Source organism: Muntiacus reevesi, chromosome 3, assembly GCF_963930625.1.
Source record: "Muntiacus reevesi chromosome 3, mMunRee1.1, whole genome shotgun sequence".
Classification (NCBI taxonomy): Eukaryota; Metazoa; Chordata; class Mammalia; order Artiodactyla; family Cervidae; genus Muntiacus; species Muntiacus reevesi.
The window spans coordinates 118,475,298-118,502,698 of NC_089251.1; the positions used below are offsets into that span (position 1 = coordinate 118,475,298).

Genomic DNA, 27,401 nt, shown 5'->3' on the forward strand with positions numbered 1-27,401 from the left:
TTTGTGTAGTCCAAACCTGAATTGTTCAAGGGTCAACTCTAGTTCAATCCCATGATTACATTTATAAACCATTCTGAATTCAATAACCCAAGCCAAATCTGTTTGTTCAAAAATGGTCGTAATGGTGGCAGGCCTATTCACTCACAAGATTCTTTTATATTCTGGGAAGGATTCGAGAGAGGAAAACACCTGGTCTCTGCCTCTAGGACCTAACGGGGCGGGGGAGGGCGGCAGTGGGGAGAAGGACACACCAACAAAACACCCCACAGCAGGATGAAGAGTGATAGGGGACTCTTGGCATGTGGCTGTTAGCATGGGGGAGAGGTTTTGCATTCTTTGACAGTGATGCCTACAGTCCATGGTAAGTACTGTGAGACCCAAGGCAAGACCAGCACAGCAGGGGTGAACCCAATGGTGCTGATTGCCAAGGAGGATGCTGTTGGCATTTTGGGGTGGGATAATTATTTACTGTGTGGGACTGTTCTGTGCATTGTTTTCTTGGCCTTCACCACTAGTGGCCCATAGTATCCCCTAAATACTCTGGCAGCCAGCACTGACACTACATTTCTCTAGGTGGAATTCGAGGTCACCACTGCAGGGGGAATCTGACCACCAGGGGTCTGTGGCTCAAAGCAGCTGGAGATCCTCAGCTCCCCGCTACTTCCATGCTGGTAACGTGGTGGGGGTGGAAGGGAAAGAGGCAGGAGTGGGAGGCCAGCATCAAGGCCCTGGTCGCAGGTCCAAACCTACCTGGCATCAATATCTGCTGTTTGTAGCTGCCTAGCACACACTTCCATTTCCTTTGGTTAAAGGTTACCGAAACACTATTTGGTCTCTTCCCTGCTCTCAGCCCTCATACTTTCTGTGGAGCTGACCCTCAATTCCAAAGGTTGTTGTGTAGGGCAGGCCTGGCCAATCAGAGCACCACATTGCCTTGGCTAGAGTGCAGTTCCAGGAGGGACCCGGACCTAATCAGAGCCCGACCAGGGGCCTTCTGCTGCGGGGACAGGCTTCCTTTCCCAGCCAGACTTGACTTCAGAGGTGGGGTGGGGGTGGGGGGGTGGCTATGGCTGGTGCGCCTTGAAGGATGAACTCGCCTGAACGCGGAACTGACACGACAATGCAGATGGAGAGAAATGGGCTCTGGGGGCACGGCCTGCACCCCGGGAACAAACCGCATCTGGACTGAACTCCCTCTTGACTTTTACTGGCGTCCGTACACACTCCTTTTGCTCAGGCCACTTGGGGTTAGGTTGTCTGACATTTACAACCGAAGGGGGCCTGATTAATATGCCAGAAAAAGGAGCTAAATGTCTTCAGTTAGAGAACTGGGCTGACTGGACGCAGCAGCCTCGGGGTCCCTGGTCCCCCCACCGTGTCTTCGGGCCCCTTTTATCCTGATCTGCAGGCCAGACTGCAGCAGGACCCCACTCCACCCCAGCAGAAACCAGCATTCTTCTTCCCAAAAGCTGACTGCCCAGAGAAGGATCCTGGCAACCCAGGGTACCCTCTCCAAGTCTCCCAGTGTCTGCTCAGGAAGGGAAATCCTGGGATTGGGAGGTGGTAGGTGGGCTCCGGGATTCCTGGCAACCCGTGTTCAGCCTCCTGCCACCCCCCACCTTCTTGCCCAATCCCACCTGTGCTGTTGCAGGCAGACCTGCCTCCCCCAGAGTTGTCCTGCTGGTTCAAGCCTGGCCCCTTCTTAGAGGCGAGCGGGTCACCTGGGTGCTCTGTGCACTCGCTCACTTGAGTTAGGGGTTGCCCTCACCCCCCCTGCTACCCACCCCCTCCAATCCCCTTGGGTAACAGGCGTCACTGAATTCTCAACTCCCAACTTCCACCATCTGCATCCTCCTGAGCCCCCTCACCCCCGAGGGAGCAGGGGACAAAATTAACCACCTCCCTCCCAGGAGCCCTTAACGGATGAGTGTATAAATAATACCCAACTTCCCCTCCTGGGCGGGGTGACTCTGAGGTGTATATTCTGTTTCCTAGCACTGTGTTAGAAGAATACAGCTTCATCTGCCCCCAGTGGCCACTGCACCTGTTTCACACATGTCTCCCCTATTGGTGTTTCCTGGGATCACCTTGAACTAAGACTTCTGCCTCGGCTGGTCCAGGAACTAGATGTCCAAACCTACCAGGCACTGGCTGGGTGCAGCTACGTCACCGGACAAACCACAAGGCTGCGAGCCACGCCTCGACGGACTCTGAACGTCCCCCGTCCCAGGTGAAGCTGAATGAAGCCACTTCCCAGGGACAGAGTTTTCTGGTGGTGGATACTAGTGTCTGTTGACTAGTTACCTTAGATACTGAATTAAGTTGCCTAATTCCTGTATTTAGAATAGGAAAATCTGAAATAGTTTCTCCTGTGTGTGTGTGCAGAGAAAGTTGCCTCCCTTGGGTCCATGGCCTCCAACGGGAAGGGCAGGATCCCATCTTGGTTTACCTGGGGGGCTCACCAAGTCACCAAGGCCCTCACATTTCCCTGCCCATTTGCCAAGAACAACTTTTGTGTCTCTGGGTAAAATATATTAAAGAAACAGAACTCCTTTTTTTGATTTTTTTTTTTTTTTGGTTTTGTTCTATTTGGTGACAAGAGAGATCCTTGATGGAAAACTGGATCTGGAAGAAAAATAAGGACAGAGCCATTAGCTTAGACAACACACTGTGACCCCAGAGTTTTGGTGGCTTTCCAGTTTTATGGCCTCAGGGTGAGGGTTTAGCAGCTAAGATCCTCCTGTGGGAAAATAAAGTATTTAGGATTAAAATTTCTCCCATTCTTCACCTTTCCTCTTCCTTTTGTCCGAACTCACAGAGACTTCGTTTTTTTCCCTTCAGGCTGTAACAAGCTTATGCAAAATGCCTGGCAGGAACTGGGCTTGGGTCATTGTTGGCACCTTCTGTTTCCTCTCCTTGTCCCCAGGGCCCCCAGCAGCTAAGATGGAGCCTCTCTCCCCCCAAATGCCAGGCTGTGGTGGTTTTACTACAATCAATGCCCAAAAGGAGAGGGGGGAGCAGCCGGTTGATTTTAGTGCCACGTCATTCACTGATGGGATGCAGAGAGAGGGGGTCACCAAGCTTTTGGAAAGAAAGTTCTAGAAACTTCTTTCCCTTGAGAGGAGGCTTTGCCACTGTCATCAGATGGTTCTTCACTCTCTAGGGTGAGAAGGACACCCAACTGCCCCTCTCCCTCTCAGAAGGTCTAAGAGCTGAGTCTCTGAAACTCAGAATGACTCTGCAAAACCCCATAATTTATCCCTCCTCCAACCACCAATGCGTGCATGCACACTGATTCACGCATCCTCGGAGTGGCTTTCAGTGACTGAAATACTGAAGTCAGAGAGGTTTCCAGCCCAACAGGTCTGTACTTGGCCGTTCATCGTGCACTGCCTAACCTACCACCTTCTTAAAATGCTCTTGCCCGCCATAGTCGCTGCTGCTGTCTGCTTCTTCCATATCCACTCTCATGTCTTCTTTCCTGGCAGGGGCCTCCTTTGGTTGGGTACGCCCCTCTTTGTACCCCCTTGTGCATAGGGGCAGGGTGTGGGGGACATCTAGATTGGTCTAATCCAGTTACGAAAATTCACCTCACTATGCTATTAATTTGCTTAAGAAGGAGCAGGAGACCCAGTGTAGGGGCTTGTCATCCCCAATGTGGAGGCAAGTATTCCAGGAGAGGGGCATCCTGGAAACAGATTCTTAACTCAAGAAGAGACCCAAGGGGAGATGGCCTTTTCCCTTGCTTCTGGCTGTCAGGGTGTGAATGCGTGCTATCGCTTCAGTTGTGTCCGACTCTTTGCGACCCTATGGACTGTAGCCCGCCAGGCTCCTCTGTCCACGGGATTCTTCAGGCAAGAATACAGGAGTGGGTTGCCACGCCCTTCTCCTGGGGATCTTCTCCACCCAGGGATGGAACTGGCATCTCTTAGGTCTCCTGCATTGGCAGGTGGATTCTTTACTATTAGCGCCACATAGCTTTTAAAGGTATGAGGATAAAATTCTGAGAGTTCCTCCAGCCATCTGCCCAGGAGGGTAACTAGCCAGTCCGGTGCTGAGGGTGTCAGAGCCCGAAGCTGGAAAAGTCCCCATGTATCTGATGACACCGTTGAGTTAACCAGCTCTGACTCCTGCCGGCTGTCCTGTTGTTACATGAGATAATCTCCTTAATATCATTTTGAACTGGATTCTCTGAAATCACCGGCACCAAGTAACCTAACTCATAATCCACTTGTAAATCAAGTCGTAAAAGGCCTCATGGGCATTTGGAAACCTACCAGTTCCCACTTTCACTTTACAGCTGAGTTAAAAAGAGAGGTGTCAGAGTGATGCCATTGGTAGAACACGTCCCAGGATTTACTGGGAAGCACCTTAACCACACGAGAGGGGTAGGTAAGCTTCATTCAGCTGTCAAGCTAAGGAAATTTTCTCTCGAAGTGGTGAAAACTCTTTGCACTTGAAAGGGTCTGCATGGAGAGCAGCTGCTGAGCAACAAGATGCCTGGCAAGTGGGGGCTCAGTGAGCACCAGGGTCGGCCCATCCAATCAAGAGGCAATGAGACCTGAACCCCAGTGCTGGTTCAGGGTCCTCCCACTGTTCACTGCATGAATGGGGATGGGTCCTGGCGCCAGGTTGGGGAAGCACAAGTCTGTCTGTCCACATTTGTCAGGGAACAGGAGAACAAGCAAAGAGAAGCAGCTGGAGCCTTACGATCAGAGGTCACTGCTCACCAGCTCCTCCCTCTGAGATACATCTCTGTGACCTTTCCAAGCGTGGACACTTGTTGACCTGAGCCTGCCTGCTTTCCTTACCTCTGGAAACCTCCTGAGATCCCAGGTGCTTGCCTAGACCCAGAGAAGACCAGGAGCAGGTGTCTACTCCGCAGGGTCTCCCCTCACTATCAGACTTCTCTGCGTTGGCGTTGGCTCTCTCCATCTTTCCTACATCAGCTATTGCTAATGACCCTTATGTTTACAGCTAAGACCCAGCCTTTCCTGTGAGCTCCCTCTATCCTCCTACCCACTTGACATCTTCACTTAGTTGTCCAGCAAAAATAACAGTAAAACAGAACTCTTGATTTCTGTCCCTTGTGCCTTCATCCTCTTGGAGTCAACTTTGAGGCTTCCCTTTTCCTCATTGTTTCATCCAGTCTACCAGCCAGACTTGCTGGTTCAATCCCCACACTGTCAAGTGAAGCCAAGTGAAGTTGCTCAGTTGTGTCTGACTCTTTGCAACCCCATGGACTGTAACCTACAGGCTCCTCCATCCATGGAATTTTCCAGCCAAGAGGACTGGAGTGTGTTGCCATTTCCTTCTCCACAGGACGTTCCCGACCCAGGGATCAAACCCGGGTCTCCTGCATTGCAAGCAGATGCTTTACCATCTGAATCACCTGGGAAGCCCACACTGTACCTGTTCACTTTTCCCTCCACAGCCATCACCCTGGTCCAAGCACCGTCTTTGCCTGTCTAGACCAGTTCAAGTGAGTCCTACCTGGTCTTCCTCCTCCGTTCCCATTCTTTACCCAATAGATACTGTGATTGCTTTGAAATCAAAAGCAGGAGCTTGAGATATTCCCATTTGAGAGGAGGATGAATGAGTTAATATTGAGTTGGTCAAAACATTCAAGGTTTTTCGTACTGTTACGGAAAATCTCGAATGATTTTTTGGTCAACCCAGGTGAGGCTAGTGGTAAAGTCCCCGCCTGCCAATGCAGGAGACATAGAGACTTGGGTTCGATTCCAGGGTTGGGAAGACCCCCCCCTGGAGGAGGAAATGGCAACCCACTCCAGTATTCTTGCCTGGAGAATCCCATGCACAGAGGAGTCTGGCAGGCTGCAGTCCACAGGGTTGCACAGAGCTGGACATGACTGAAGCAACTTAGCATGCACGCAATAAATGTAAAGTGTCCAGAAGTGTGCTTATGTAAGGATTTGCTGTTGCTCTGTAACAGGGGCTGTCCACCACATCTAGAACACAGTAGGAGCTCCAAGACCTTGCCTGACCTTGGTCTCCCCTAAATGGCATCCTGACCCCTAGCTCTTAGCCATACTGGCTTCTTCTCTGGCCCTAAAACTTAACATTAAGAGTCTCTCCTGCTTCGGGGCTGTAGGGTTTGCTGTTCCTTCTGCACAGAATGCTCTTCCCTCAGATCTGCTTGATCTGGCTCCTTCTGCCAAATGCCCCTCAGTTCAGAGAGGTCTTCAGAGAACAGCCAGGCTCTGGCAGCAGGCCCTCCTGCTCACCCCACCTCTCTCTGCTCTTTATCAGATCCACTTTATTTCCTTGACAACATTTACCACCAAATCAAGTGATCTTGTTTATTCACTGATGTGTCCACAGTCTGCCTGCATCCACTAGAATGTAGGCTCCCCGAGGAGAGCTGTTGTCTGGCCTGGGTTACTCCTATAGCACAAGGTAGGTGCCCAGGAAATACCTAATGACTGAATGCATTATTTAATTACCAAACACTCCCCACCATGTGGACTCTGCCGCCTTCTAGCTTGGATGGCAGGTAAGTGTGTGGGTCTCCATCTGAGTTGTCGCCTCTGAGCTCTTTGCCTGGGGACCTTGGCTGGCCTAGATCCACAGACTTTACCAGACTAGACTTTACCAGTCTAGCCTCGGCCTGTTGGTGGACTTGGCTGTCCACGCCCTACTGTGTCGTCACGTCTCACAGCACCTGGTGTGGTGCTGGGCACCTGGTCAGTACTGATGTGTGACAGCCCAGCTGACCCACTTGCATAGCTACATGGGGAGGGGTGTGGGGGGGACACGGGAGCCAGGTGGGAGATACCATGGCCACCAGTGGCTATTACTTCTGGGCTTCCAGAAAATGCTTCACTGCCCCCTACTGGTGGTGCCTGCATCCAACCTCAGAACCCTCAGCATCCACGGAATGAATGACAGGAGAATTTACATCACAGCCTGGCTCTGACAGCAGCAAGTCTGGAAGTGAGGTCGTTTAAAACACATCTCAAGCAACCGGATGCCAGTGAACGTGGATCTCAACACTGGTTCCCAAACAGTCACCAGAAGAGCAGTTTGACAGAAGCAGAGGGTCTGGTGAGGAAGCGCCCTCTCCTCACGATCACCAGGCATGGGCTCTGGGGCTTGGGAAGGGCTCTGTCTCAGGCCACTACACGGGAGGGGGCGCTGGCATGGTCTCCCTCTTCCCCAGGGAAATCATGGGAACAAAGGACTGAGGGTCTGTCTGTCCCTGGGAGGACCCACCTGTCCTAACTCTGTGTTGGGAAAGGGGCCTGCCCTCGGGAGACAGAGGAGTCACCGCTCAGAGCAGAAGAAAGAGGCGGAACTGTGTGATGTTGGCACACTGCGTGATTTGAAAGTGGTGGCAGTGATGCTGGCGTCCCGAAACAAGCCCCACCTGCCAGCTGGACCCCCGGCCAGCAACATACACACAGCTTTAGGGCTGGAGTGGAGCCTGGATTCAGTCTCTGGGGAGCCTTGTTAACTTTATCACCAGAGGTGACCTACTCCAGGCAGGGCAGATTTCCAATTCACTCCTTTCTCCCTTCTCCTCCTCTCCATTCTCCCCGCAATCTGTGCTCCCCTTCACTTCCCTTCCTCCTATCTCTCCCTCCCATCATCTCCCCATCCTCCAGGGCTCAGGGCTGGACACACACCCCTCGTGGATCACAGACACTCTGAGCGGCACTGGACACCACAGTCAATAATAGGGAATCACTACCTATTCCTGTGGCCTTTCAACCCTCTGTTTAAAGAGGATCTCAGTGTGAAGCTGGCTAGTCTTAACACCCAGCACTTGTCAAGTATCTTTGAACACACAGGACACTGACATCAAAGCTGAGATTTTTTTCAGGCACCCCGTCAGCCAGAATTCCAAGACATTTCATTTTCACAGTGTTTATATTTCTTGTGAATCTTCTAATGACAAAGGGTAGGGTTTTGCATTTATGGCCAATTTGAAGATAATTTGGAAAACTCAGCACTGGCCACAGGGCTGGAAAAGGTCAGTTTTCATTCCAATCCCAAAGAATGCTCAAACTACTGCACAATTGCACTCATCTCACACACTAATAAAGTAATGCTCAAAATGCTCCAAGCCAAGCTTCAACACTATGAGAACCGTGAACTTCCAGATGTTCAAGCTGGATTTAGAAAAGGCAGAGGAACGAGAGAGCAAATTGCCAACATCTGCTGGATCATCAAAAAAGCAAGAGAGTTCCAGAAAAACATCCACTTCTGCTTTATTGACTATGCCAAAGCCTTTGACTGTGTGGATTACAACAAACTGTGGAAAATTCTCCAAGAGATGGGAATACCAGACCACCTAACCTGCCTCTTGAGAAATCTGTACGCAGGTCAGGAAGCAACAGTTAGAACTAGACATGGAACAAAAGACTGGTTCCAAATCAGAAAGGGAGTACATCAAGGCTGCATACTGTCACCCTGTTTATTTAACTTATATGCAGAGTACATCATGAGAAATGCTGGGCTGGATGAAGCACAAACTAGAATCAAGATTGCCAGGAGAAATATCAATAACCTCACACATGCAGATGACACCACCCTTATGGCAGAAAGCGAAGAAGAACTAAAGAGTCTCTTGATGAAAGTGAAAGAGGAGAATGAAAAAGCTGGTTTAAAACTCAACATTCAGGAAACTAAGGTCATATCATCTGGTCCCATCAATTCATGGCAAATAGATGGGGAAACAGTGGAAACAGTGTCAGACTTTATATTTTTAGGCTCCAAAATCACTGCAGATAGTGACTGCAGCCATTAAATTAAAAGACGCTTGCTCCTTGGAAGAAAAGTTATGACCAACCTAGATAGCATATTAAAAAGCAGAGACACTACTTTGCTAACAAAGATTTGTCTAGTCAAGGCTATGGTTTTTCCAGTGGTCATGTATGGATGTATGTGAGAGTTGGACTATAAAGAAAGCTGAGTGCCAAAGAATTGATGCTTTTGAACTGCTGTGTTGCAGAAGACTCTTGAGAGTCCCTTGGACTGCAAGGAGATCCAACCAGTCCATCCTAAAGGAGATCAGTCCTTGGTGTTCGTTGGAAGGACTGATGTTGAAGCTGAAACTCCAATACTTTGGCCACCTGATACGAAGAACTGACTCATCTAAAAAGACCCTGATGCTGGGAAAGATTGAAGGCAGGAGGAGAGGGGGACGACAGAAGATGAGATGGTTGGATGGCATGACCAACTCAGTGGACATGAATTTGAGTAAACTCCAGGAGTTGGTTATGGACAGGGAAGCCTGGCGTGCTTCAGTCTATGAGGTCACAAAGAGTCAGACACAACTGAGTGACTGAATTGAACTGAACTGAAGATAACTGCATTTAAGCTAAAAAGGAAGCTAATTTAAAGAAAATAAGTGATCAGCTGTAAAACATAGCTTGACTATATTCTGACTTCTAGTTTACAAATATCTCATCTACTAATGTTAACAATTTTAGGTTTTAATAAAACTATAGTGTCTGTGGCAATCATTTTGCAATGCATAGAATCACTATGTTGCGCACCATAACTAATGGAGCACTATAGGTTAATACTACTTCAAAAAATATTAAAAAATAAATTATATTATAGGTTTCAAAGGTCAATAAAATTTGGGGAATACTGAGTTAAAAAATGATGATGATGATGTAGCTGCTATGTTTAGGTCTTTTTTGTGCCAGACACTGTACTGTGTTTCACATGCATTTTTTTTCATCTAGTTCCCCCACTTAATGTGGGTTGTACTATTATTATCTGCACTTAGGAAGAAAATGAAGCATCAGGAGTCAAAAAACTTGCCCAGGCCCCAGAAATACTGGGGGTAGAATGGGGATCCAATCCCAAGGTTTCCTGCCGAAGCTCACACCCATGGGTGCTGCTGAAAGGAGATTCTAAGATGAAACGCTTTAGCTCAGGCGCCATCTTCAAATGCCAGTCACTACCATCTTACCCAGGGCTTCTCAGGTGGTGCTAGTGATAAAGAACCAGCCTGCCAGTGCAAGAGATGTAAGAGATGCTGGTTCAGTTCTTAGGTTGGGAAGATCCCCTGGAGGAGGGCATGGCAACCCACTCCAGTATTCTTGCCTGTAGAATCCCATGGGCATGGGAGCCTGGCAGGCTATAGTCCATAGGGTCGCAAAGAATCAGACACGGCTGAAATGACTCAGCACACCACACCATCTACCCAGCCAGTGACCAGCCCCTGAGGGCTATACATCCCTTAGTTGATTCTCACAACCACTGCCCTTAAACGTGCTGTTATTCTCCCCACTTTAGAGATGATACCGACTCTCACAGAAGTTAAGTAATATGGGCCTGAACACCCAGCAGCCTGGGCCAGATTAGAACCTGAGGCCAGATTAGAACCGTCGGCTCTAACTCCAAAGCCAGCATCTTCCCATCCAGAATGATAACAATAACAAGACCCCTGGCCAGCTCTCTGCCCTCCCAGCACCCCATCTCATGCTCCCAATCATCTCAAGAGAAAGGTTCTATGATGTTTCCTGTTTAAAGATGAGGAAACCAGGGATCTCAGCTGTTGTGGAATTTTGCGAGGCTTAAGGTGCTTCTCTGCTCTTTTATGAATGGTCCCATGATCAGGCAGCAGAGCCTTTGAGGAGATGGTGAGCTCTCCCTGGAGCTTATTTTCTGGGTTGAGCTTTTGAGCATCTATTCCCACCACACGCCCTGCTGTGGCTGTTAGAGGTCTGGGACTGGTTGTCAGCGAGGAAGGATGTGGGAAGGGATAGTTAGGGAGTTTGGGATGGACATGTACACACTGCTACATTTAAAATGGATAACCAAGGAGGACCTACTGGACAGCACAGGGAACTCTGCTCGGTGTTATGTGGCAGCCTGGCTGGGAGGGGAGTCTGGGGGTGAATGGATACATGTATATGTATGGCTGAGTCCTTTTGCTGTTTGCCTGAAACTAACCACCTGAAAGTAACTATTGTTAATCGACTATACTCCAATACAAAATAAAAAGTTTTTAAAAAAGAAAAAAAAGAAAAGCTCCCATTACTGCCTCCCCTTCTCCCCTTCATCACTTATTAAGCTTTCATGGCACATGGATTTGACAATGGGGATAATTATAGGCAGGAGGAGAAGGGGATGACATAGGATGAGATGGCTGGATGGCATCACCGACTCAATGGACATGGGTTTGAGCAAGCTCAGGGAGCTGGTGATGGACAGGGAGGCCTGGCCTGCTGCAGTCCATGGGGTTGCAAAGAGTTGGACACCACTGAGCAACTGAACTGATAATTCAAGGTACTCTCAGTGCCAGCTCAGATCCTCTTTGTGGCCTTGCACATCCATCGCCCAGTCTTGTGAATTATGAACTCTGTCTGCTGACGGCCCAGAGCTGCCTCCTTCCCCAGGAACTTGTCCTCACCCAAACGGGAGCCACTTTTTCACAAAGACACGCACTCCCAACTTCTCCCGGTAGCTAACGACTGACTCACAGAAGAGCAAGAAAGGCCACCCCTCTTGCCTCAAGGCTAGACCCCCTCTGGGTGTCATTCAGCCTCCAGACCTGCCCGGACCAGGCTAAGTGGACTTCAGCTGAGACCTCATTCTTGCTTTGCTCTGTCCCCTCCCTCTCTGGCCTCCCTCCCTCTTTTTGCCTCACTAAATCCTGTGCACCCAAATCCTTGTCTCAGGCTCGGCTACTAGGTAGCCCAGCCTGAGACGGGGGAGGATCCAAGATGTTGCATAAGGCAGGCTCCCTGCCCTCAGGGATCTTGTAGTAGAAGGTGGAGACAGGCCACCTATGTATGTAAAAATCATCCACAGTACAGGATGGGATAGGCTGGAGAGAACAGTGATTTAAAAGATGGAAGAAGGTTTCTGTGCAACACGAAGTTCACAGAGGACAACAAGGGCTGGAAACAGTGGAAACCGCAGGGAGACAGTTCGGAGGAAAAGCTCCAAGAGGTGTAGGACCCTCTGGCTCACCTCTCCTGTCTCCTCCTAGCTGGTGTTTGTGATGAGATGAACCACCCCAGGTCAGCAGGGAACAGCGAGATCTCTGTTTTGAAGACCTCAACAATGGGTCTAGCATTGTCCATGAGTGTCCTGCCCCAGAGAGCCAGGCCAGTAGGCCCTGAGGCCAGAAATGAGTCTGTCACTCTCGAGTTTTCCCTGAAAGGCTGGGGGCCTTGGTGCCCCATAAAGACCTCCTCCTTTCAGAGAAGGGACAGATGCTCCCCATGCTACAGGGCTGGCGAGTCGATGGGCTTGAGGATCACTGTGCAAAGGGCCACGGGCATGAAAGGGGTCCACATACCTGCCAGACTGCGGGCCTGGGGACTTGTTCATGAAGATTCAAGGATGTAGTAGGCAGCTCCTAGGGCTCCCAGAGCCACAGCAACAGTTCTGAGGGCTCGGAGCACGCGAATTACGGTGAGTGGAATGTTTTCTTGAAGGTCTTCTGCAGAGCAAAGCAGAGAACCCATGGGTTGGGGGCTGCTGGGCTTTAGTGCTCATCCCTAGGCAGGGGAAAGTGGAAACCATGGGGCCCCTGAGGATCGCAGGAACACCATCTCCACGCTAAAGGTGCTCCTCTCAAGGGAACACAGCTCCTTTCACCTCTTTCAATAACACTCCACAAGACTCCCTCCAGGATCCGGGAATGGGCTGGCCGGGATGCCAGCTCCCCTCAACACTCAGAGAGAAGATGACAAGGTGTTTAAGGCCGCCGTGTGCCAGGCCCTGTGCTAAACACCTCCCTCCCACCCTGTGTCCTCCTCAAGCCTCACAATCCCCCTGTGGAGGAGTCTTGCCGCGTAGCTCTGTTCTGGAGATTAGGCAACTGAGGAAGCCACATATTACACCCCCACAAAGCAGGTGGGAAAGGAAAGTGTATGATGCTGCTACTAAGTATGAGGAAAGTGAAAATGAAATCCCTCAGTCGTGTCTGACTCTTTGCAACCCCATGGACTTCAGCCTACCAGGCTCCTCTGCCCGTGGGATTTTCCAGGCAAGAGTACTGGAGTGGGCTGCCATTTCCTTCTCCAGGGGATCTTCCCAACCCAGGGATCGAACTCAGGTCTCCAGCATTGCAGGTAGACATGGAAGGCACTCAGAAAAAGCAGTAGCCATTTGGACAAAAACCCTATTAGAGATTTTTACTTAGTATTTAAGCACTTAAAATTTTTTTAATTTAAAATAATTTTAAAATAATTAAAAATTTAATTTAATTTAATGTATTTAAAGCCGAAGCCAACACTCCACTCCACATAGAAATGGAAAGGTTACAGAAGCAGGTGTGAACTTGAGCAGAATTAGGTGCACACCTGACACCAGCCAGACTAAACCTCGGCCCCTTCCCTTCACGTTCCTATTTCTGAGCCTCGCTTGTGCCTTTTCCTCCACCCGGGATCCTTCCCCTTTAAAATAGGCCGTGTGTGTGTGTGTGTGTGTGTGTGTGTGTGTGTGTGTGTGTGCACGCACGCGTGTATGCATGTGCTCGAGGATACTAAAATCCTTCCAGATTCAGCTCAGATATGACTAATACTACAGCATCCACCTGGACCCCAGCTCAGGAGCGAAGCTCTTTGAACATCTCTTTTGGGACACAGATCACTTCCTGGTTTGCATCGGAGTTTCTAGATGCATGTCAGCTTACCATGTAGAAAGTGAAAGTCTCTGAGATCTGTGTGACTCTTCGCGACCCCATGGGCTGTACAGTCCATGGAATTCTCCAGGCCAGAATACTGGAGTAGGTAGCCGTTCCCTTTTCTAGGGGATCTTCCCAACCCAGGAGTCGAACCCAGGTCTCCCGCATTGCAGGCAAATGCTTTACCAGCTTAGCCACCGGGGAAGTCCACGACCCACTGAGGCCAAGGGCAATTTCATAAACAGAGAGATGAGTGAAGAACCGGTCCCTGGGGCAAAGGAAGCGGGCAGTCAGGGCCCTGGCCTTGCGGGGAGGGGAGGTGGGCCTTTCCCCTTGGTCTGGTGGCCACGGAAGGAGCACGAATCAGATACCACGTGGACGGCACAGCTTGTAAGGGTGAAGTTCCCTGTTCTGGCTTCCCTCACTGTGCCTAGCATCCTATGCAGAGGAGGTTTCCTACTTGGTGCTTTGCGAATCCATGGTGCTCCTTGGCGCCAGATGGATGAATGTTCTGAGTGGAAAGACAGCTGATCATGGCATTGGGGGAAGGGGGGCAGGCCCTTCCTAGCCAGGATTTACCAGGTAGCAGAGCATTTTAGCACTGGTGTGTTCTCCCAACACACCTGGGTATCTGTTTGCCTTGCTTCACAAGGCTGAGAGATGCTGATTTTCAAGAATGTATACAACAGAGGGGAGTTGGCCGGGGAGGGGCAGGAAGAGGAGTAGAATGGAGATGGCGGTGGGTGGGCTCTGCTTTAGGGTGGGTGATGCCCAGGTGGAAGACATTTCCTGTGGACATGTGTGAGATCTGCGTATAAGTGGTGCTGCCCTGGGTCCCAGAGCTGGGGGGAGGCGGAGGTCCTGCTCCAGCCCTTGGACGTAGCCCTGCGCCACTGGAGAAGTTCCCTGGACAGGTGTCTTCCCACCAGGGGAAGTGGCAGCCACCCGGGGGCTTTGTGGGAGAGGAAGAGAAGGGTGAGGCGGGGGGGCCACTGGGTCAGGGACAGACCCCTGTGGGGCTGCCAGGAATAGCCTGAGACCTGCCGAAGGAGGGGGAGGACTTCTTCTCACCAAGGGGTACGTGACTTACAGTCACATGTATCTCTAAATTCTGGGCGACGTTCACATGCGGGTCAAGAATGGAAAGCTTTTGACTGTGGCACAGGCCACGGAAAGAGGCGGTGGCCTGCCAGAGCATTTACTCACCAAGCTTCTGAGTGACAGGGAGCTTATGACAGAGGGGCTGTGGGAGAGTGTGCTCTGAAGCAAAGAAAAATAAACCCTCAAAGGAGAAAATCGGCACCTCTCTGTGGAGGTGGGTCCGGGCAGAAAAGGTCAGAAGCCCCACCGGAGGAAGCAGCTTTCCTCGGGGTCCTGGAGTTCCTGGAGGAGGCTGAGTGCATACATGTGCGTGCTGAGTCGCTTTAGTCGTTTCTGACTCTTTGCGACCCTGGAGACCACAGCCTGCCAGGCTCCTCTGTCCACAGGACTGCAAATATGAGGTGGGCCCAAGATCCAGAACCCCCCCACGGGCTGCAGAACCTGTAAAAGGTGAGGAGGTTTGGGAATTCTCTCCCTGACATGGTCGGCCAGGCCCGAGGCAGAAGGACATCGAAGATGCGGCTGTGGCAGAGGCCCAGACGACGCCAGCAAGCAGAACTGCCGGGGCAAACAGAACAGGAACAGAATGCGCGCGGGCCCGCTCGAACCAGAGGCCCTGCTGGATAGAGAAGGAGAGAGGTGAGGGGCCCAGTGCTGCAGGAGGTGTCCACACGAGGAGCAGCGGCCTGTGTAGAGGAGAGAGGAATGACTGCTTGGGGAAATAATGCATGCTACCTGGGAATAACACAGAGAACACCCCTGCAATAGCTCACACATGGACAGTGCTCTGTATGGTATTATCCATCGCATCTCATTGTCAGCAATCCTGGGATGGAGAATATTGTTATCCTCACCTTACAAATAAGGAGACCGAGGCTCAAAGAATATCGAAGATGTGCCCTGATAGTAAGGAGATGGAAGAACTGGGCTTCAGCTCAGGATTACTAACTCGCAATTTGGGGCTCTTTCCACGGAATTTGAGGGAAGGGATGGAAGCAGAGGACTGCCCATCCTAGGAGAGGTGGCATTGACATTCCTGCAACCGCAGCGGCCATGTTCCATTTTTCTGGAGCTCACAGATTCATCCAGAAGACAACCACTCCAGTGGACCATCTTTGAGATCCTTTCCTATGCTCATCTCCCCTTGCTGTCCTGAGCTGCGGATCCCAGAGGAACTTGGAGACAGCGCCCTCTGCTGTTTTGCAAGAGGACTTCTGGCTAGATCATTCCCTCCTGTAACTACTTCCACCTTGGCTCCCTCTTCCTTTTTTTATATTTTTTAAAATATATATTTGACTGCACTGGGTCTTAGTTGCAGCATGCAGGATCTTTGATCATTGTTGTGGCATATGAGATCTTTAGTTGTGGCATGCGAACTCTTAGTTGAGGCATGTGGAATCTAGTTCCCTGGTCAAGGATCGAACCCAGGCCCCCTATATTGGGAGCTCAGAATCTTAGCCACTGGATCACCAGGGGATTCCTTGTCTTGGCTTCCTGACTGAGCTGCCAACCTTAAAGCCCAAGCAGCTAGTGATCAACACCCATTCTGCTTAGACTTGCCCCAGACAGAAACTTTTCCTGGAAAGGGGAGGGACAGGATTCTAAAGATAAGACTTATCTTTTTTTCCTTTTAAAAAACTGGGAAAAAACAAACAAACCAGACACACAATTTCCATTCCATAAAGTTTACCCCTTTGAAGCATTCAGTGGCTTTCAATATATTCATGAATGTATGCAACCACCATCACTAATTCTAAACTTCTCCATCTTCCCCCAAGCCCATTAGCAGCTCTGCCTATTCTCTACTCCCTGCAGTTCTGGGCAATAGATTTGTCTACTGTGGACATTTCATAAATGCAATCATACAACACGTGGGCTTTTTCGAGACTGCCTTCTCTCACTTAGACTAATGTGTCTGAGGTTCATCTGTGTTGCAGCATGTATCAGCATCTGTCACGTCTTTGATTTTGACTGCACTGGATCTTGGTTGTGGTGGGAGGGCTTCTGTAGTTGTGTGTGCGCTCCAGAGCATGCAGGTTCAGTAATTGTGGCACCTGGGCTTAGTTGCCCCAAGACATGTGGGATCTTAGTTTCCCTGACTAGGGATGGAACCTGTGTCCTCTGCATTGGAATTTTGATTCTTAATGGCTGGACCACCAGGGAAGACCCCGTCATCTCTTCTTATTGCCAACTAGCATTTCATTGCACGGATGTACCATGTGTTGTTTATCCATTCATCATTTGATGGTCATTGAGCTGTTTCCACTTTTCGGCTATAATGAATAATGATGCTGTTTTAGTTCTGGTGTGGATGTGTGTCTTTAATTCTCTTAGATATATACTCAGATCAGGAATTGCTGGATCAGATGGCGACTTCACGTCTAACCCTTTGAGGGTTAAACAGTTTTCCACGGCAGTTTTCCAGACAGTTTTCCACAGCAGTTTTGCCATTTTACATTCCCACCAGCAGTGTGAGAAGGTTTTGACTTTCCCGCAGCCTCACTGAGGCTTGAAATTGTCCGTCTTCTTGATTACAGACATTCTTGTGGAAGACTTGAAATTTCTTGAGCTACAGTATTCTCTGCATACGAAAAGATTTGTATTTTAGAATATGGCATCCTTTATTTAAAAGTCCTCATCCCTTATCACCAACCTTCCTTCCCACTCTGGCTCCAAGGGAGACAATTCTTCCTTTGGCAGAAGAGTGGGCGTCCACTGTAACCACGGATGAGCCTCACCGGTTCCCGCTTTGCCTCTGTCACAAACAGAATACCAACGTGGGGGTGAGCCACATGCATTCATGAAAAGATGTGCAAATAGAAAGTCTCGTGTTCTACAGATCAGTTCTCAAGGCCATGATCCAGAAAGGTTTATCTTAGTGGTTGACAATTATCAGTTCAGTTCAGTCGCTCAGTCATGTCCGACTCTTTGTGACCCCTTGGACTGCAGCACACCAGGCTTCCCTGTCCATCACCATCTCCCGGAGTTTACTCAAACTCATGTCCATTGAATTGATGATGCCATCCAACCATTTCATCCTCTGTCGTCCCCTTCTCCTCCCGCCTTCAATCTTTCCCAGCGTTAGGGTCATTTCCAGGGAGTCAGTTCTTTGCATCAGGTGCCAAAGTACTGGAGTTTCAGCTTCAGCATCAGTCCTTCCAATGAATATTCAGGACTTATCTCCTTCAGGATGGACTGGTTGGATCTCCTTGCAGTCAAAGGGACTCTCAAGAGTCTTCTCCAACACCACAGTTCAAAAGCATCAATTCTTCTGCGCTCAGCTTTCTTTATAGTCCAACTCTCACATCCATACATGACTACTGGAAAAACCAAAGCCTTGACTAGACGAACCTTTGTTGGCAAAGTAATGTCTCTGATCATAACATATACAGTATTTAGTATCATACTCAAAACATTTTCATATGTCAATGGATTGATTCCTAGCCACAGAAATATTGTCGTCACAGCCATACTTGGATTTAGGACTCACCCTTACTCCTCTCATTTATTTTATGTCCACACCATCTGAGAGGGAAAGCTGCGGCCCTGGAAGTGTGGTGGGCTCAGGACCACAGAGTCACGGGCACTGGCTCAAGGTGGATACAGAACCTCAGAAAGGATGCTCTTCCTCCTGGGCAGACTACCAGACCTTTAAGGATTGGAAGATCATTGCTGTAGTTGAGGGAGGATTCTAAAGTCAGAATAGACTGAAGTTCCCCTCTTAGTGCTACCAGCACCTGCATGAGAGGCAGTTGTTACACTTGCTTGAGCCTCAGTTTCCCCATCCATAAAATGGAGATGATACTAGTATCTCCTTTATAAGACTGTGAAGTAAGATCACTTGGCTGAGTAGAATGTCAGGTACACGGTAAGTGGTCAGTGATAAATGTTAGCTATTACCATTATTGGTAGCGTGGTATTAACCAGACCGCCTCCTGAACTCTGTTCGAGTTCTCTCAACACAATTCCATGCTCATTCAGACTCTGGCTACCCAAGAAGATGGGGGACCACTTTCCCTGGACCGCCATTCTATTTTCAGACAGAGCTAATCATTGGATACTTTTTAAAGCTGAGCAGAAATCTACCTTCTACAGTGCCTTCCATGGATGAGTTGCCAGATTTAGCAAATAAAAATATAGGATGCCCGTGCAATATTCAGGACACACTTATTATTTATCTGAAATTTGACAGGGTGACCTGTATTTTATCTGGCAGCTCTATCCATGGGCCCTTAGTCGGACATCTGAGAACAACGTAGAACAAATCTACTCAAATCTTCCAGCTGACAGACAGATAACCTTCAGCTCCCTCAACCAATTCTCCTACACCAGAAGGCTCTTGCTTCCCCCGATCCCGCTCAGCTCCCCAATGTGGACTATCTTCCTTGGACTAGATTGTTAGGCATCATTTACGCACACAAACAGCCTGATGAGGACAGAGTAAAGCAGCACGACCGCCTCCCTTGTCCTTCACTGGATTCTTCTACCAATGCAGCCTTGGTGCTTATTTGGGTATGTATGGCTCCCAAGGAGCTAGTACTACCACCGAGCCACGGTGAATGTTAATCTGTCTGAATACCCTGAGGCTGTCTTTAGAGAGACTCAGCATGGTGAGGAGTGACAAAACCCAGGAATCCTGGTCTCGGGTAAAAAAATGAAGCCCAAACCCTTCACCCTCACCCTCACCCACACACTCCCCACTGCACAGTTCCAGAATACATATTATCCGTACATCACAACCCAATCAGAAGAGTTAGCAGCTTCTGGGGCAGCCCTGGGATCCATCGGCAGAAAGCCTAGAACCACTTGAGCAAGAAGGCCGCCCACCTGCTTTCCTGGACCGAGAGGATGCTTTGGGGTTGGGGTCTGGAGACACGATGTCCCGAGCCGAGTGGCTGTGGCTGACTTCTGGAGCTGGGAGGGCTCGGGGTGCAGGCTGCGGGGGGGTGGGCCCCGGGCTGGGGGGCGCTGGGGCGGGCGCTGGGTCGGGCACCTGGGTGGCCGAGCCCGGGTTGGGCAGCTGCGCGGCGGGCTTGGGGCTGGGTGGCCGCGGGCTGGACCCGGAGACGGGCTGCTGGGAACTGGACTCTGAGCTCTGCTGCTGGGGGGTGGATTCGGAGCTGGCGCGCTGGGAGGTGGAGCCCCGGCGCCGGGTTTCTGACTTCTTCCTCTTGCCCTTCTTCATGGTGGATCCTCCTGACCTAAGCGTGTACCTACATGGAGCTGCCTAATGTCCCGGCTCCCTCGCCGAGGGGCCGTGTGCCCCTGCCCTGGGGGAAGGCTCTGGCGTCCGTCTGGGCCCAGGCCCCGAAGCGAAGAGTCACCCACCCACCTCCTGTGAGGTCACAAAAGCCAGGGTGGCTCCAATGGCAGGTGGCTCCAAAGGCAGGCTCCAATGACTGCCTCTGGGGACAATCTTCTCTGCCGACACCCGCCTACTGCCCTCTGTCCTCCTTGGCTCCTGGAGGTGTCCGCAGACCTGGGCACCTGGTCAAGCCTGGCCTTGGAGGCTGTGGCAACTTGGACCCTGCGATTCTGCAAACTGAGACCCTCCTTTGGGGACCTGCCTGCTGGTGTGTCCCTGGGTCTCTCTACACTGTTCCTCTCCAAGACACCCTGGCTGAGATGCTTGCTCTTTCACTGGTTTTCACGTACCCCCCACCCTGTCCAAACAAACAAACCTCTTCACCATGCATTTTGTGAATTTTTGGTAACTAAAGATTTGAGGGTCCATGGAAGATCTACAGCCTGTTACTGTCTCACTGCCTGCTCCCCTACACCAGATTATACCATTTGGAGTGGCTTCCCCCTTCTCTCAAAGTCGGCTCTTCTCACTGTGGGAAAGGACTTGGGGGGGGGGTTCCCCAACTTTGATAAGAAACATTGCAATGGGGAAAAGAATTTCCACAAAAACATAACAGCTGTTTGGAAAAATAAACTTTCCTGAAACTCATTACACTGACAACAGTAGTTGCTGTTGTTCAGTCGCTAAGTTGTGTCTGACTCTTTGTGACCCCATGGACAGTAGCACGCCAAGCTTCCTTGTCCTTCACCATCTCCTGGAGTTTGTTCAAACTTATGTCCATTGAGTTGGTGATGCCATCCAACTATCGCATCCTCTGTCATCCCCTTTTCCTCTTGCCCTCAATCTTTCCCAGCATTAGGGCCTTTTCCAATGAGTCGGCTCTTCACATCAGGTGGCCAAAGTATTGGAGCTTCAGCTTTAGCAAAAGCCCTTCCAATGAATGTTTGGGGTTGATTTCCTTTAGGATTAACTGGTTTGATCTCCTTACTGTCCAAAGGACTCTCAAGAGTCTTCTCCAACAGCACAGTTCAAAGGCATCAATTCTTCAGTACTCAGCCTTCTTCATGGTCCAACTCTCACACCTCTATATGACTACTGGAAAAACCATATCTTTGACTCTATGGAACTTTGTCGGCAAAGTGATGTCTCTGCTTTTTAATATGCTGTCTAGGTTAGTCATAGCTTTCCATCCAAGGAGCAAGTGTCTTTTAATTTCATGGCTGCAGTCACCATCCACAGTGATTTTGGAGCCTAAGAAGATAAAATCTGTCACTGTTTCCACTTTTCCCCTATCTGTCATGAAGTGATGGGACTGGATGTTATGATCTTAGACTTCTGAATGTTGAGTTTTAAGCCAACATTTTCATTCTCTTCTTTCAACCTCATCAAGAGGCTCTTTAGTTCTTTTTCACTTTCTGCCATTAGAGTGGTATCTGCATAACTGTGCTTGTTGATATTTCTCCCAGATATCTTGATTCCAACTTGTGATTCATCCAGCCCAGCACTTCACATGAGATACTCTGCATAGAAGTTAAGTAAGCAGAGTGATAATATACAGCCTTGACATACTCCTTTCCTGAGTTTGAACCAGTGCATTCTTCCATGTCCAGTTCTAACTGTTGCTTCTTGATCTGCATACAGGTTTCTCAGGAGGCAGGTAAGGTGGTCAGGTAGTCTCATCTCTTTAAGAATTTTCCACAGTTTGTTGTGATTCACACAGTCTGACAATAGCAGACCATCTCTCAGACTCCCAACTTGTTGCGCCAATTAGGAGACTATGACTCTTTCTTGAAGTTAACAATGTGATCTTCATTTTAGGACAGAAGAGGAAACAGGATTTTAAAAAGACAACCTTAAACTTCACACTTGGACTGCAACACAGAACATGTTCACAGTAGGAGACTCTGCCATTAATGCATCACTAGGTAAGTGAGTGAGTTTTCAGCTGTTAACCTCGAGAGTCTGGGGGCTGATAATCTTGCCCCAGGATACGATTTAGGGTAGACCTTTTACGGTTTAGGGAGAACCCCCATGTAAGGCCAGACTTGACATGAAATATAAAATGACAGGAAGTATTTTAAGGATTCTAGAGCCAGAAAACACCTTAATGATTCTCTTTTTGCAAAAGAGAAACTGAGGTTCAGAGAAGTTAAATTACCTTCCCAAGGTCACACAGCCGGTTGGAGGCATCAATAAGTCCCATTCAAGGCTCTTTCTCTCAGGGAGTCAGATAATTATACAAGGCTTAAAATTAATGAATTTTAAAATCCCTTGATAGGATTGATGAAAACAAAGGCACAAAGGATTAGAAATGAAAGGAAGCTCAGATCAATAAAGCTGGGTTGAATCTGGTTGACCCTTGGCGTGAGGAGGTTCACAGAACAAGTGAGTCTGTAAGAAGGTGGTAATTCCCTGAAGTCAAGAGCAATGGATCTCTCAGCAGGGGATTCGATTTAGAATCAGAGAGACTGGAGACCTGAGTCAGGAACCCTGTCCCAATTTAGCAGTCAAGTCAGGAACTTCTAAGGCATTTATCTCTGCAAAATTTGATTTCCAGGCACTGATGGGCTTTTGGCTGAGGGCCTCAACTTGGTTTATACCATCGTTTCTCAATCTCAGCCCTATTGACATTTTGGGTGAGAAAATTCTTTGTTGGGAGGCTGTCCTTCACTGGAAGTGGTTTAGCAACATCCGTGGCTTCTGCCCATGAGATAACAGTAGCCACCACCCTTCTGTCCAAGTGGTGACAACCCAAAATGTCTACCAACATTGCTAAATGTCCCCGGGATGTGGTGTGTGTGTGAGAGAGACTGGGCATGAAAAATTGCCCCTGGTTGAGAACCACTGGTTTAAGTGAATTAGAGATGGGTAGACACACATGGGTGGGCTTCCTGTGTCGCTCAGTGGTAAAGAATCCGCGTGCCAATCAGGAGATCTCGGTTTGCTCCCTGGGCCGAGAAGTTCCCCTGGAGAAGGAAATGGCAACCCACTCCAGTATTCTTGCCTGGAGAATCCCATGGACAGAGGAGCCTGGTGGGCTACAGTTGCAAAGAGTCAGACATAACTTAGCAACTAAATAGTGACAGTGAACGGACACATATGGGTAGCATTTCCTGGAAGCAATGAAAGAAACATTCCATTTCACATCAAAAAGCCAAAGAGAGCACAGAAAACAAATCCCCGTACCCCGGGAGAATGATGAAGGGAACACAGAGGGTCAGACTTTGGGAGAAGTGAGGAGTCTTCCTGTGGCCATGGAGAAAACAGCAAGGAGGTCCCAAGAAGCAGGATGATGGCGCCTGGGGAGTAAGAGGTTGCCCCAGAAGGATGCGGAAGGATAGCACTACTGCTAAAACATCTTCCACTCTGCCTGCGGGCCTGAGCACACATTCCAAGCCCGGAAGTCTGACTCTACAACACGTGACTCTGTAACAGTGAGTCACAACTCATTGTCCCAGGCTCATCAGCTACCTCGCTGCTACCCACGTCCAGCTCCAGCTGCTGGTGAGCCCCGGAGGTCTAGGAACACTTTCTTGCATTTGTGGAAGCATTTCTCCCTCATTTGAGCCCTTCTCCCTCTCAGAACACTTCCCAACATCAAGATCCACCTCAAGTGGAGGTGATTCCCAAGTCTTTCTTGGGATCCCCAATGAGCAGTGATCTCTCTCCCTCTGAGTCCCAGGTCACATTCTATGTGGTGTGAGAACAGTTTCTATGCTTGTCTTCTCTTGAGTTCCCCACTCCCGGGCTGTGGAGGCCGAGGAGGGCCAGAGTCCAGAGAAAAGGCTCAACAAGCTGCTTGACGGTGATGGTAGGAGGGCAAAGAACACAGGGAATCGCTGACAGCAGGGCCGGCATGGCTGATGGGGGGCAAGGCACCTGGGAACTGCATCACCAAGAGCTTGTTTTCAAAGATGGAGTGGGATTTTCTGGACTTGCCTGAGGATCCCTGTTGGAACAGTCCCCAGGCAAGAGGCTTTCCTAGGCAGGCAAGCCGGCCATGGGGAAACCTCATGGACTATTTAGGAGAGGGAGGAGAATGGGCCTAAAGGGATACAGTGAGGTGGTCAGGACAAGGTCCTGAGCAGAAGGTCCCTGACACTGCTGGCCCTATGGGTGCAGCTGGGGCACCCAGATCAGGCAGTCACCATTTGCCCTGAAACTAGCATCTTAGAGCTGGAGGGCACCACAGACGCCAACTGACCCTTCACCCCCACATGTCAGGAGGGCAGCTAATCAGCAAGAGGGGACAACTAGCTCTGGTCACCAGCAGAAGGGTGGCAGAGCCTCCAGGATTGGAGCCTTGACTACCTGCCCAGAGCGCCTCCTTCTTCTGGACTGATGCCCCTGGAAGGGCTCTGGGAGGCAGAGGCACTAGGTGCTCATTTAAGAGCCCAGAGCCCTCAGACCCATGGATTAATCCATAGGTCTGGAATCCTCCATAGGGTCTTGAGGGCTGGAGGTAAGAATCCCGAAGTGAGGGAAGGAGGAGGGTTACTAGGCTAACACAGCACCTTCCTTATTGGGTTGTGAGGATTAGTTGTGAAAAGCCCTTAGAACAGCGCCTGGCTCACCATAGGCACGTTTTTATTGTAGTTGCGATTCCTTGGAGGAGAAGACTAAAGAATCAAGTAAGAAATAGTGGATTTGGAGAGGAGTGGGTGGGCCTGGGAACTGGAGACTCCCAAATGAGTACCTTAGAAAAGCGGGATTGGGAGCAGCCAGCAAGGGGGAAGAGGGTCCAGTGGACCTGTGGGAGGTTTAACTACAAATCAATTCCAACACTTTTGACCAGAGATTGCCTCAGCGAGCAAGACAGCTGGTGTGAGAAACCCAGCTCATCTTTACCCAAAACGAAGCAAGTGGAGGCATCAGGAGTGGGATGGCAGCACCAGGAATTTGTCTACCACTTGGGCTTCCCTGGGCTTCCGTGGGCTTCCCTTGTAGCACAGTCAGTAAAGAATCTGCCTGCAATGCAGGAGACCCGGTTGGATTCCTGGGTTGGGAAGATCCCCTGGAGAAGGAAATGGCAACCCACTCCAGTATTCTTGCCTGGAGAATCCCATGGACAGAGAAGCCTGGTAGGTTCCCAGTCCATGGGGTTGCAAGAGTCGGACAGGACTTAGTGACTAAACCATCCCCCACCAAGGGTTTCCGTGGTGGCTCAGATGGTAAAGAATCCGCCAGCAATGCAGGAGACCCAGGCTCGATCCTTGAGTCGGAAGATCCCCTGGAGAAGGCAATGGCTATCCACTCCAGTATTCTTGCCTGGAGAATCCCATCGACAGACCATGCGGTCGCAAAGAATCGGACACGACTGAGCGTCTAAGACTTTCCCTTTTGGGACCAGCAGGGTCGGGACTCCCTCCGTATTTGCACTTTCCCATCCCGGGGGCACCGCCGGCCACCCGGCGTTCCCGCCCCCTGCCCTCCCTCGGGCCCCTCACCGTCAGTCTGGGTGGCCCGATCCACGAGGCGGGCGCAACCCGGCGACGCGACCCTGTGCGCTCCTCCGGCGGCGCGCTGGACGTCCAGGGTGCCCTCCGGGCGGCGGGGGCAGAACACGGCCGTGTGCACCTCGGCGGCGGGGCTGTGCGGGGCGAAGGCGCCGCAGAGCAGGCTCTCCATGCGGCGGCGCGCCTCAGCCTCCTCTTCGCGCCGCGGCTGCACGATGAGGCCGAAGAGTGCGGCGGGCCGGCTGCGCTCCCGGGCGCTCACCTGCTGCAGAAGCAACTGCAGCCGCGGGAGCTGGGAGCGCAGCGCGGACGCGCGGCACAGCACGAGCAGCAGACGCGCGCCAGGCTCTGGCGCCGCCCGCTGCTGTCCCGGGTCCCGGCAGCCCGGCGCCGAGTCCTCCGCCGGCCCAGAGCCAGGAGTCCTCGCCGGCGCCGCCTCGCATTGGCGCTCTGGCGCGTCCCTGGCCTTGCCCGGCTCGCACGGCTGCTTCTGAGAGCAGCGCTTGGACTTGGCGGCCGGGCAGTCGGCGCCCTGCTTCCACGAGCTGTCCCCGGAGCGCTTGAGCCGCACGCTGGCGCAGTTGCTGGAGCTGCTGTGGCCGCTCGTGGCTCGGATGGACGAGGGTCGGGAGGGCGGATCGGTTGGGCTCTGTTCCAGAATGTTCTGCAGGGTCACACAGCACTCATCCTGCTTCCAGAGCTCGCCCAGCAGCACCACCTGGCCGTGGCCCTCGATACACTGGGTGGGGGCCTGCTGCTGCGGCTCGGCCTTTCCGTCCCCCGGAGCCCTGGGGGGCTGGGCCCCGGGCTCCATGGCCGGTCCGGCTCCCTTGCCCCTCTGGGCCGGGGCCTCCGATGGCCAAGGGAAATACTGCCCTTCCCTGAGGCATGTCACAATACCCCTGCGCCCTACCTCTTCCCGTCGTGGTCAAGGGCCTCTGCCCACTCTTCCTTGGAAATCTTCCAACACAGGGAAGTTGCTGAGGGCGCCGCTGGCGCACTGGCTGTGATTAGTTTCGCAATCATTTTGTGTGTCTTTGGCGTCAAACGAACAAGTCCGTTTATCCCATGGATGGATCGTTATGTCCAAGGCTCCAAGTAAAATGGATTTCTGTGCATTTAAGAAAGGGATGGGCCCAGATGCTCACTGCACCTGGAACGATTGAAAAGTAGCAAGGAGCAGAGAGGCTGGTTCTATCTAGGTGGCTGCACCCTAGGAGGCAGGTCCTGCTCAGTTTCAGTCTGACTGCTTGCTCTCCAGTCTTCGACGTTATGGGTTTGAAATATTCAGTCTTTCCTGCCTGTGTTTCTCCTTCACCGGGCACACAGAACACTTCACTGATGACACTTCTGGCTGCCAAATGTATTATGTGCTTTTTCTCCACCCACAAGCAATTCTGTATCCTACAGTTTTATTGGATTCTGACACTATCAGGTCTCACAAGTGGTGTCCCACAAGACTGACCCCTGCTTCCCCTCTGCTGATCCCAAGTCCAAGTGGTTACCTATGCTTCTGACTGTGAACAGGGGGTTCCCTTGACCCCCTCCTCGAGTCTGATGAATTTGCTTGAGTGGCTCACAGAACTCAGGAAAACAGTTTACTTATTGTTCACAGTTTATCACAAAAGGATATGATACAGAATACAGATGAAAGGACTTCTCTGGTGGTCCCGTGGCTAAAACGCCACGCTCACAATGCAGGGAGTTTGGGTTCAGTCCCTGGTCGGGGAACTAGATCCTGCATGCCACAGCTAAGTGTTCTCATGCTACAACTAAAGAACTCATATGCTGCTGCTAAGACGTCTGCATGTTGCAGTGAAGATCCTGCGAGGTGCAACTAAGACCCAATGCATCCAAAATAAACAAATATTAAAAAAAAAAAAAGATACAGATGAGCATCCAGCTGGAAGAGATGTACAGG

At 50.6% G+C, this 27,401-nt stretch overlaps 1 protein-coding gene across 1 annotated transcript; it reads right to left on the reverse strand.

Moving 5' to 3' along the window:
- Nucleotides 1-12,324: 12,324 nt before the first annotated feature.
- SPATA3 (spermatogenesis associated 3) lies at nt 12,325-19,904 on the reverse strand. The gene is made up of 3 exons (XM_065927709.1): nt 19,547-19,904; nt 15,161-15,338; nt 12,325-12,430 (listed from the first exon to the last, which is right to left on the reverse strand). Exons 1-3 carry the CDS (start codon nt 19,902-19,904, stop codon nt 12,325-12,327), a joined length of 642 nt encoding a protein of 213 aa, XP_065783781.1.
- Between the last annotated feature and the right edge of the window lie 7,497 nt (nt 19,905-27,401).

Coding starts and splice junctions, on each gene's coding strand:
- SPATA3 (XM_065927709.1), bottom strand. CDS start 19,904: ATGAAGAAGGGCAAGAGGAAGAAGTCAGAAACCCGGCGCCGGGGCTCC. Junction 15,339..19,546: donor CTCTCGGTCCAGGAAAGCAG/GTGGGCGGCCTT, acceptor TTCTCTATCCAG/CAGGGCCTCTGGTTCGAGCG. Junction 12,431..15,160: donor AACCTCCTCACCTTTTACAG/GTTCTGCAGCCC, acceptor TTTGCTCTGCAG/AAGACCTTCAAGAAAACATT.